This window comes from Polyodon spathula, chromosome 2, assembly GCF_017654505.1.
Source record: "Polyodon spathula isolate WHYD16114869_AA chromosome 2, ASM1765450v1, whole genome shotgun sequence".
NCBI classification, from domain to species: Eukaryota; Metazoa; Chordata; class Actinopteri; order Acipenseriformes; family Polyodontidae; genus Polyodon; species Polyodon spathula.
In genome coordinates, this window is record NC_054535.1 from 14,210,270 (window position 1) to 14,222,713 (window position 12,444).

Below are 12,444 nucleotides of genomic sequence, written 5' to 3' on the forward strand. Positions count from 1 at the left end.
TCTTTTTAGTTTTGTGGCTATAACTAACTATAAAGGTTACAGGTACATTCTTGAAATTAATGTGCATTAGTGCTGGGTATCAGCAGTGCCTCAACAATACGTATCACGATACGGTAAAAGCCGCACAAAACAAACAAAAAAAATAAATCACGCAATTGTGTCATTTGCTTGTGCAAGTGTTTGCAATAACACTGGCAAAACACTTTTGGTCAAATGAGCTTCATGACCTGTTTAGCTTTTATTTCCTGATCATTCTTATAAATTTCTTTACAACAAAATTACAAATCAGGGCTCCAGACACAGTTGTTGCCTTAGGAGCCAATGGCTCCTCGGTCAAATCCAATTGCTGGTGCCATTTCAGGAGCAAGTTGGTTGCTATCATATTCAACTGCTTAAAATAATATTCAAACTTCTTAAAACACTAAAGTGATACTAAAACAGTAACATGATGCCTGTACTCGCTTGTTTGTTGCCACATTCTGCTGAATGGTTAATCTATGCAGTTGTGTCTGAAATTGGCGACGGCCCCTCTAATTGTGTCCAGGTTTAACATGGGAAACAGCGTAATTCAGGTCAACAGGTCCCATGCTCAGGGTCAGTGAAGTCCTGATCAGACAGCATGTAACACAGCTCTTATTATGTGTTACCGTTTATTTTTCAGTAAGTTTAAATTGCAATGAGTTGGTTCTGCTATTTATGATATTAAATACAAAATGTTTACACAACACTCAAACATGTTTGGGCATCTTATTTTCTTTTAAATCTAAGCTTTATAATTCATTATTTATCTCTCTCTCGTGTGTATATATTATATATATATATATATATATCTATATATTATTATCATATATAATATATATATATATATATATATATTAAAAATATATATAATTTTTAATTTAAAATTTATTTTTAATTCTTATTTTCTAACATTAATAATAAAAATAAAATACCCTTTATTTATAAGTGTGTAATTAGTGTTCAGTTGGTACCAGCTCTTTGACTAAAGACTGTATTACAGAAGAATGCTAACCTCAAGTGTGTGTCTCTCCTTCGCCTCAGATTACTAGGTGCTGCCTCTTCTTGGTAGGTGAGGCTGCTGGAGTGCATGCTAATAAATATTATCTAATTATCAGTGAGAACACAAATGAATGCATGCTCATGTTAGTACATCAAATTTTATTTAAAGAAAAAAATGAAAAACAGTGTATCGATAAAGGGGTCACTGTAGCAATATCACATGGTCAAGAAAAATATCAGAGTTCTCTGTGTGACTCAGCACACCCCTAATGTGCCCACACTACACTTCCATAAAAAAAAAAAAAAAAAAAACACAACAACAATTAGAAAGCAGGCTTCTGTTTTGCATCGATACCAGCTGGAACGTTGAAGTGCTTAACAGAGAATTACATTTTAAATCAATCCCCGCATAAATACCAGCTTTTTCCCTTAACATTCTAATCTAATTCGGTAACACAAAAAGCTACTGAAACATTGATACTTTGACACTGGTCTAGAGACAAGGGAAATCATGTCTGTGACAGGACACTGTAATGAAGGCTCAGTTAGTAGCTACTGGACAGCAAATCAACAGGAAACACACGATTCTGTCATCAGCATCCAAACAACACACTGCCTCAGAACCAGCCAGTCAAACTCCCAACCCTGTCTCATGTTCTTTCCGCACCAGCCAATCCACTCCCTGCCAGCTTGAATGATGCCCCGCCTCCAACAACAAGTTTAGAGTCCAACTCTATACTACACGGACAGTTCAACAACTGTACAATTAATTTATCTGGCAATGTTTAGATAAATTACAATAAGAAAGAGTAAGACCCAAACAAATAAAAGTAATAACAAAAACTGGTTTCTCTATGTGTATGTCGTTTTTCTATTCTAATTCTGTTAGGGACTATTTTCCTCAATGGAAGATTATCCGGCAAAATATATCAGAAGTTCAAGGTAAATATAGGTTAAGTTTTTTTTAAAAGAGAAAATAAAGAAATAAATTGTTTCATAACAGCGATAGATCCCTCTCGATGCGTGCTCTACCATGTGGTACGTGACCTTGACTTTCGTTTGAGCCCTCGCCCACAACTCTGAATGCATAACTCCAGTCACGGTCATCTACCACACAGTAGAGCCCGCATCTGAAATGGACCCTGTTCAATACAGATAACTAAAACCACAAAAAAATAGAGGCTTTTCGAAAAAAAAAAAAAATATATATATATATATATATATATATATATATATATATATATATATATATATATATATATATATTGTTTGTAAAAAATATTTTAGCATGGCCAGCTCAAATCTGACAGTGTACAATGAAACTTCACCATGTAGGGAACATAAACACTTTTTTTTTAACAAATTGGATAGTAAAGGAATTATGGCCATATATACAAAAGGGACCAAAAGCAAACAAAAAAAAAGATAAATTGAAAATGTGCAAAGGAAAACAAAAAGCAAAAAACACTTTCAAATGATTTGTCCTACGGACCCTGACCATGAAGCACAAGATGGGACTGCTCACTGTGGCTTGAAAGGCCAGCACGGTGGCAACCAGGGCAACATAACCCTAACAGCTCTGGTCTCATACAACTAATCCATAAACACAAAATAGAAATACCATATTACTTCAAATTGACGCTGCAGCGTTTATTTTAAATTGATCAAAATGACTGCAACAATTAAGATGGCAGCTTTTACACAAGAGCGACCTTTACTAATAATATTACGATTTTTAAACGCTGCAATATTTTATTACATGATTTATGACATTTTAGAAGTATCGTGGTTGCTTATTTTCTGTAATACGGTAGCCTACCTGTATGTAGAAGAGTGTGTGGCTAATCTATGTTGACTACAGTACATTTATTGGTGACAGTTACCGGGAGCCTATTAGGTGGAATTTGGAAGGTCAGGGGAGTACTGTACCAGCGAATCAGGAGTGTGTATTAGTTCTTAAGGGGAGGGACAATGCTGGTGTGGCAGATACATCAAGAGTGTGACATAGAGGCTTTTCTGAGAATATCAGTTTGATTTCTGTAAAAACTACAATATCCTACTTGGTTATTTTTTTTTCTCCGTGAAACTTGCTTTTTGTAATTTCTCTGTAAGAGAAACCACAACTAAACTCATAGAAGCAAGCACATTGTTTTTATTTCTACGGGATTGAGTACGGGAATTACAACTGAACTAAAAAGAAAACAACAAAACCACCTAGAACTTCAGAAGGACTGCTGTTCTATACGTAGCTTATCTTGCATTCTCTTTCAAAACTGTACTACCATAAAATAAAATGTGCTTACTATGTATGTGTACATTAGTTTGTAATTTACCTGCTAGATTTAGGCTTCCTTGGGGGCGGTACACAGTGTTGTTTGTTCATTTATTTACTGAGTTTTACTTTAGTAGGGGGAGAAAAAAATCTGTTTCTTTATTGACAGCGGCATTTATTCAATAGCGGCCTCTGTTATAAAGCTAATATATGACAGCGGCGTCAATACGAGGGTGGCACCAAACTGAACACTGTATATATTTAAATCGGAAAATAGGTCCTTGTATCTTCGATGCCGCCATTGCTGTTATTTTGTAAATTACGAAAATGTTTGTTTACTGCACTGAGGTGGGTCTGTCTTACAGCGCAGCAGTAACATTGCAAAACACTCACATTCATGGTTCTCTCCCAAAGTGTTCCTCTACTGGAAATACACGAATATCACATTGTTTTAAAGCAGGGCTGTCTCACAGCACCGGAGTAAAAATATTTAAAGGGCCAGGTCGCCGGTGGGATATTTAACATTGAGCAGACCCTATAGTGTTAAAGAATGTTTTATTTCAAAGTCAGTTTTTACAAGTAGAAGGTGTGATACACCTGAAACTGTTCTGGACTGTTGATGTTTTCATAGATATCATTTTTTTTTTAATTTAATTCATAAAAACATTTTTTAAACAACTCAGAAGTTAAAGCTTTTGGAATAGAGCCTTATAGCTCAAAATGTTTAAATTAGCATCTAAGCCTGATATGTTATGGGACTTTTTATAACAGATGGATCCAAATCCCCATTTAAAACATTTCTGTGGAACTGTGAAAACAGGATACTATATAAAAAAAAAAAAAAAAAAAAAAAAAAAAAGACTTAATCTGTCTGAATACTTGATAACCCATTTATTTTGTACTTAAGAAAATCCTGGAAATTTTTCTTCCAGTCTATTAACAGACTGGAGTCATAATGCAGTCAGGCTGCAGAATTCAGCAAAAAAAAAAAAAAAACCATTGCCACTCTCATTACTTCAGAAAAAAAGTGGGCAGGATCAATTTTTTTTTTATTATAATTTTCATTTCATTTATTTATTTATTTTTTAAAAAGGTCCCAAAAACACAAACTTTAAAATATTAAAATCCTTCTGAATCCAAGTTTGTGACAGTACGGGATTAGCTGGAGGCACCACTAGCATTTATTATATCTAAGGTTAAGTGACTTGCTCAGGGTCACACACAACGAGACAGTGGCTGGCATTGAACGTGGAACCTCCTTGTAACAAGCCCCTTTAACCACTGGAGCTTCTTTATGTAATCTCAGACACTTCTCCTATATCTATCTGTCATCTACTAACTTGCATTGGCTTTGCAATATATCACTGGGAACAGTAATGTGAAAACAGGTTCTGAATTATAAACTCGTGCCAGATTGTGTATCTCATAAGACATACTGGTATGTACTGTGTATGCATCCTGAAAGGTTAAAACTATAACCTTGACATCCAAGATTACAGCCCAGTCTAGTCTGCAAATCAATAAAACTCTTGTATACAAAAAGGTCTCAAACTATATATTAAAAAAAAATTAAAAATCAACCTGACACTATCTACTTGTGCACCTGTTGTTTTTGCAAATGAGCAGGTCCTGTGGTATTGATTTTGCGCTTCAGTTCATTAAGTGCGTTTTAGTATTTGATCTATAAATTGAAGTTATAATCTTGCAACCAGTTCAAGTGACTTGAACCAAGCGGTTTCAGCCTGAAGGATACAGACGTGACTTTTGAGGTCATTGCGCAGGCCTCGTCTCACCAAGTCGTAGGCTTCTTCCTTTTTGCCCAGGCAATTCAGCGTTAGCCCCTTCATTGCAAGCGTCTCTGAAAAAGGAAACGCCTCGAAATGTTAGTCAGTGATCTCCACATTCTGAGTTTACATAATACCAGGTAGGCGTCAGTTTAAGAATATTAAGCTTTAACCTATAAAAGCTCTACCTCCATCCACAACATTTATTTATTTATTTTTTTAAACAAACAAGTTAGGATTTGTATGATGGGTTCCATCAATCTAAGAAATGAGACCCATGCTAAACTTGACCTGGTAGAGGTAAACTGTTCTCCCTCAATGTCTGCTTCACTTCTAACAGGCAATCACTTAAATCAGATTACACTTCTAACTGGATGGGTAGCTACTGTAATAGATAGCCATGTTTTAAGACAGGTTGGGCTAGTTTGACTTGGTGTTACTGTAGAAGTGAGCAGAAAACAAACTACTGCCAGGCTTTCACTTGTGTGTGTAATATAAAAAAAAAAAAACCTTTTCTCCTCAAAAGCATCTGTCAAAAGTAGCAAATTAATATTTTTCCAATTTTTTTTCTTTTCTCCCAACTGAGTTTTTGCACCCCATTATGAAGCTGGGTGTGTAGATTGTAACACCATCTGCTAATTTAGCAAAGCCAAACCCAAATTACACGCACGTTGGTGGACACACTACCATTAGAACAGACAAATGACACAAGTTATAAAGTTCATTCCCAGTCTCTGCCTAAGTGCTTACCTCCATGCTCAGCAAATTTGGGGTTGGAGAGGATCTGTTTACAGAATTTTAGGCCATTTCTGTACTGTTTGTGTTCATAACATCTCTAAAAAGAAAGACAGAAAAAAGAGTTGTCATTAAAAGAAAGCAATAGTATACACATTAAGTGTTTCCACTTTAGTAAACTGCACTACATCCTGTCTGAGACCCATTCATCACTTGCCAGTGCAGCTCTGGTCCTAAATCAAACGCCGGGACTTGCCCCAGAAGTAAAACCAGCTACTAGGGATGGGAATTTTATTATTATTTTTTTAAATTTAGGAGTGACTAATTACTATTTGCATTTATTTTTCCCCCTAATTCGGAAATGTCCAATTATGTTTTTTCTCCTCACCGCAGCGAGTCAACACGAGTCAACACAAGCCTAAAGCCAGAATCGCTTTTATGCCAAGCAATCCAGAGCAGAGGTGGGTGGGCTAAAGATCCCGGAGAACAGAGATCAGCCCTGATATTTATCCACTCTGAATGCGCTCTGTGTTTGGCCAGTAGGGTTCGCTGTTGCACGATGAGAAAAAGAAATCCCTGCTTGGTTTCCCATCCCCCACCCCTGGAGCGTCAGAGCCATGCGACTCCCCCTTTGGAGTCCCCAGCAAAGTTCAGCCTCTTCAGGCAGCCCGGACGTGAACCGGCACTGTCCAAGCTGAAGGACTCATCCTGCTCTTCCAGCGGCAGCCCTTTAACTCGAGGAGCCACTCACGGAGTGGGGTGGGGATTTTAAAAGTTTAAAAAAAAGAAGTGGTCAAACGGTTAATAATATGCTAGACTGTATGGAAGTATTTTGAGGAACCAGACGAGAAAACCGTGGCATGCCAAACAAAACTGGCACATCACAAAAACACAAGTTCAATGCTTCACCATCTGAAATTAAAACATTCAGAAAATTACTGTGGATGGAGCTACTGATGACAGTAAAAAGCAAACTTCCATAACATTTTGACAGAGTGGGCCGAATAGGGCGTGATCACATTATCCTCTATGCGAATCGTGAATGCAGCAGTTTTGAAATCAATGCAAGATCATCCCAGTAAATCAATAGCAAAAAATATGTTTTAATACAACTTTTTGTCCATTACACGTCTGTCTTAAAATATATAAGTATGTTTTTGCAGTAGTTATATTTACAAACCTGTCATATTAAACCATAATAATTTCTCAAAATATCACATCAGCACAAAAAATATATTATAGCTTGTTTTTAAGACAAGCATCCATTGAATTTACAGACTTTGTAAAAGGTGATGGATTTCGAGATGTGATGAAATGTGTTGAGCCATTCTGTACCGACACGTAAATTAATAACAGTGAGCTGCAGCTGTTCATACAAAACTTTCAAAAAGGGAGAAAAAGTTGCAATTACCACAGACTCGTGGACCCCATTCCCCAATCTTCTCATTGGCAGATGGCTTTTTTCATCTGAAATTATTCTGTACGATTTTGGACTGAACGGTCGTTTATGATTAGTACAATTTCTGTTTGTATATAGGAACTACTGCACTAAATTAAAAAACCTCCGAGACACACTTCAAACAGGTAGAACCAGGCATTTCTTTACCAATTTAATGTATAATAACGCTTGTGTGAATACGTGAATTTGAATACTTTACGTTATTTAGTAATAGCTGACCATATACAATGAACTGCACAGGAAGGCACACATTATATTCATTACTTAATAAACTTGATTGTGTTAGAATGGCATTTAATAAGACTTGTGGCAATGTTTGGGAAGTTTATGTACACTATGTAGAGGAGTGGTGTTGGACTTCAGTAGTAAGTGGTTTTATATATCCTTGAACAGCTAAAACAAATAAATAAATGATATGACAAAAGTACAAAAGGATAATACGTTCCCTACTTTGCAGGCTATAAAATGGTTGGTTCTAAAGTTATGCATTTTATTATTTGATTGGAAAACTGGGCAAAAATCCATACAACATAGGTAAATGTGAATTATTTTATACAGTAATTTATACACTAAAGGAGAGGATATGGTTTAAAAGCTATGTAATTCACTCTTATGAATCTGTTTTTTTTTCATTCAAAACATTAGAAACAACACACCACAACAAACATTTCAACAATGCAATATATATATATATATATATATATATATATATATATATATATATATATATATATATATATATATATATATATATATATATATATATATATATATATAGTGCACATGGCTTCCATGTCATGAACCCAGGAATATGGGACAGTGTGCCAAAAAACATAAACTAACTTTTTAAACATAACTTTCCCCCCCCTCCAATAAAGGCATAACTGAACTAATCCGAATGTTCCCGTCGCACATCATATTTGTTGTACAGTCAGAATCTGAGACAATGTACCGAAGTGCTGTTGGTAAGACTCTTTCCCTCAACATGGCAAATTTTTACATTTCAAGTTTTCTACAACTAAGCAACCAACTGCACCAATAACCCTAAAGGAAAGTGCTGAAATCAACATTGCCAAAGAAATAAATTATGAAAATAAAATCTGAAATTTAGGAGTGGAGTGGAATAAAGACTTAATCTGGCTTCATCAGGTCATGCTCTGCTGTGTTTGCCATCAGTTTCCCAGACTTGCAGATAAAACAGCTTTTCTTGATGGGACAACATTTAGTTGACATCATATCCAGTCTCACATTAACAGTTTGCAAGCTAGCAGGTGTTTGTCTGCTATGACTGCAGCGAAAAATGATGGATACCCAGATACTCTGCATGGAAGCTGGACAACGAGATCAAACTGTCAAACTTTGATTTGGGATAAATGTGTGTTCAGGTCAGAAATGCCATCCACAACCTTCGCATCCATACTCGCTGGTATCAGGAGTAAAAGTGGCGCCCACTTGGGAGAGGCTACACAAGCAAAACCACTCTGAGAAGGATTGTTATTTTTATTATTAATTGTTGTTTTAATAGCGTTTCTTATTAGAATTAGTATAAATCAGTTAACGTTTTTAGCGTGCTGTGACCATATGGTAACAGCTCGATTGATCATGTATCATTAATGATTTACATTTTGGTATACTAAGCAAACTTCTTAATTTGCAGACAACAAAAATAGGAGGAGTGGCAAACACCGTTGAAGCAGGTCAAAATGATCCAGACAGCATTCAGAACTGGGCAGACACATGGCAAATGACATTTAACAGAGAAAAGTGTAAGGTACTGCATGCATGCAATAAAAATATGCATTAGAAATACCATATGGGAGATACTGAAATTGAAGGAATCTGAAGTAACTTAAAAAAAAATGATGGTGAGTAAGTAGATTCAAGAAAATGCACAGAGTCCTTTTCTTCAGTCAGTTGTAAGGTTTATTGAAATATGCAGGGAGTCTGGTCCCAGGTACAGGACATACAGAATACTCATCATTCCAATGTTTGCATGACATTAAATACCCTTCTGTATAGATGGTCCACCTCCCCTTTCTCTGACACTTAACCAATGGTCAAGGTAATTTAATTCATTGTGAGTGTGTGTGTGTGTGTGTGTAGGCTAGTGTGACAACCTCTGAACTCCGTGCATTCTTCACAATCTATGAAAAAGACCTTAAGTTTATGTTGACTCAGAAATGTATTCATCTAGACAATGTGGGGAAGCTATAAAAAAGGCCAACACAATGCCTGGATATATAGTGCACAGTGTTGAAGTAATGTTAAAACTTTAAAATGCATTGGTAAGACCTTGTCTAGAATATTGTGTTCAGTTCTGGTCACCTCGCTACAAAAAGGATATTGCCGCTCTACAAATAGTGCAGAGAAGAATGACCAGAATTGTTCTGGGTTTAAAAGGCATGTCATATGCAGACAGGGTAAAAGAATCGAATCTGTTCAGTCAGAACAAAGATGACTATGCTGTGATCTGATTCAGCCATTCAAAATTCTAAAAGGTACTGACAATGTTGATCCAAAGGACTTTTTTGACCTGAAAAAAGAAACAAAAAGGACCAGGGGTCACAAATGGAGATTAGATAAAGGGGCATTCAGAAGAGAAAATAAGAGGCATTTTCATTACACAGAGAATTGTTGGAGTCTGGAACCAATTCCCCAGTAATGTTGTTAAAGCTGACTTTTTGGGATCCTTCAAGAAGCTGCTTGATGAGATTCTGGGAACAATAAGCAAGATGGGCCGAATGACCTCCTTTCAGTTGTAAACATTCTTATTTGTACACAAATCATGAATCGTATTTCCATTTTCTGACAAGCACATCAATGCGTGCATGTTAAATGGCTGAAATAAGGCAATAACTTATACTGAAACGTGGGCCCTCATCGGTTATCATACACATTAGAAATACAGAAACATTTAAAATAAATATATATCAGGTGATCCTCGACTTACGACGCACGCACTTACGTCTCTTTTGCATTATTACCCTGCTTCAACTTTACATCGATACAGCATTTACGACACGGCGAGTCCCGTCATGTGCGCAGCTCGGGGTCCGAACCGCAGCACCTGTCATGGTTGCCCTGACTTAGTCTAGCGCTTTTTTTTTTTTTTTTTTTTTTTTATTTATTTGCTGTTAATGTCTGATAAGAGCAAATGAAACCTAAGCTGTGAACTCTGTCACATGATGAGGGGCTTAACTTCAGGCGATCATATTTCCTGCTAGGAGAACCACATACGCACACTGAATACGTCACTGGAAAGCCCCTAGTCTGTAATTTTAAACAAGCTAGGTAGGTGTCTGAGTAATATGTGCGTAATCACAGAGCTGAGTGTAAAGAGTTAAATATTTGCATGAGTACAATGGAACGTAACCCTGTAACAAAGACGGATGGCGTGGGTGACGTCAGACCAGAAATAGAAAAATAAACAGCAGAGAGGTGGAGTTTGGTGGAGCTGAGCGAATGGACTCGCTCAGCATTTAATAAATAAACAAACAAACAGAAAATAAACGGTTGTAACAATACAAAAACAGGACACGGCACATTCGCCAAAATAGACAGACAAACAAAACGAACTAAACAAATCAAACAATAGACTAACAAACAAACACGGTGAGCTTCTATTTTTTTAACGATTACTATTATTCTGCTTATTTTTACCTCCGTCTCCAATCCCGTTCTCCACTCACCGAACACCCAACCGCGAGTGAGTAAAACGTGCATCTATATATACTGTTGTGCTGGAATTCAATTACTAATTAATTATTCACTTGAATCCCAGCACGTGAATTAATTATGTGCAACCTCGTGCTCACATATTAACTACTTTAAATGTACGTGAAGTGATGTACAATCCCATGCCTAAATACAAATATACATTTCAAACACTCGTGTTACACAGACCCGTTTATATTCCGTGTACCAATGACTATACACCAACATTTAACAAACTACACGCAACATAACAGATAATATACACAGGGGCTGGCACTTTGTCACAAACCCCAACTTATAACATTGTTCCTATGGGAAAATGCGCTTCGAGTTACGACGCTTCGACTTACAACACGACTTTCAGGAACCAATTGTGTCGGAAGTGCAAGGGCTGCATGCATCCATCCATCTATATCTATATCTATCTATATCCAGTTAAAATTGTATCCGGGCCAGTAAAAACACTACCTCAGTGACCCAGCAGTTGAAAATCTAAACACAGAGCCCTGCATTATGACCGCAATATCAGGCCACAATTCAAAGTAAATGCATTCCACGATTTACCCACATTCCTAATATACTGAAAATGTGAAGCCTTTAACAGCAAAGCTTTGAGGCCATAAGAACAGAAAGAAAAGGGTTTACTTTTATCAAATCTGTAAAAGGCCAACGATTTGGCTGATCACACAGAATTCAGACCTAATCAGAAACATAACTAATTCTGGTGAAACTAAAGAAACAGGGCCTGAAGTTATAAATAGTTGCATGCTGCAGTCAGTATATCACTGTTTATTCAAATTAGCAATTGATATGGCAATTAATGAGCCAGTTCAAAAGTAAAATGTGTTTTATTGCAATGCTGACCTAAAAAGCTAACACACACACCATTTTAAAATTAAAACTAAAAATAATGCCCACCTTTAGTAACACATCAGGTCCAGCTGACAGTTATTTCTGTTGACTCCCAATAAGAGTGCTGATTTTTTTTTTGTACCACGCACACCAAGTCAGTATTCAAGGTATGACGAGAGCCAGCCTTCCAGATAAGGTTTTGGGTCTAGGAGTAACTTACACTCTAATTGCAACAGAGAGAAATGTATTTTCAGGGGGTAAAATGCAACATTACCTTAAAGTCATGAGTAGGTCGATAAATACTGTACAATCTTTAATGGCAATGGGGTAGGCATTAAAAAAGAGCCTTCCATTTCCAGAGCCAAAGACTGCTCACAGTCATGAGCAATACCTACCGTCTACCTTCAAAAACACACTTCACACATTTTTAACACTTTAAATGACTTTTCTAAATGGAGAGGGAATAAATTAATAACATAAATACAGACAAACATGCACCCGAGTTTCATTAAGCTAGCAGTACAGGCATGGGTTAAACAATTTAAAAAAGCCCAATTGTGTTCCCTCACAGCAGCAACTCCTGAAAACAGCAAATCAGAACAATTAAA

The 12,444-nt window shown here is 36.5% G+C and overlaps 1 protein-coding gene across 2 annotated transcripts in view; it reads right to left on the reverse strand.

The window, feature by feature from the left end:
• Positions 1-12,444, reverse strand: part of LOC121330557 (N-alpha-acetyltransferase 15, NatA auxiliary subunit) — a 53,721-nt gene that overhangs the window by 33,314 nt on the left and 7,963 nt on the right. For both annotated transcript variants that reach the window (XM_041277159.1, XM_041277168.1), the window contains 2 exons: positions 5,827-5,911; positions 5,046-5,150 (listed from right to left, as the gene is read on the reverse strand). In XM_041277159.1, coding sequence (XP_041133093.1) covers positions 5,046-5,150; positions 5,827-5,911 — 190 coding nt within the window. The remainder of the gene's footprint in view (positions 1-5,045; positions 5,151-5,826; positions 5,912-12,444) is intronic.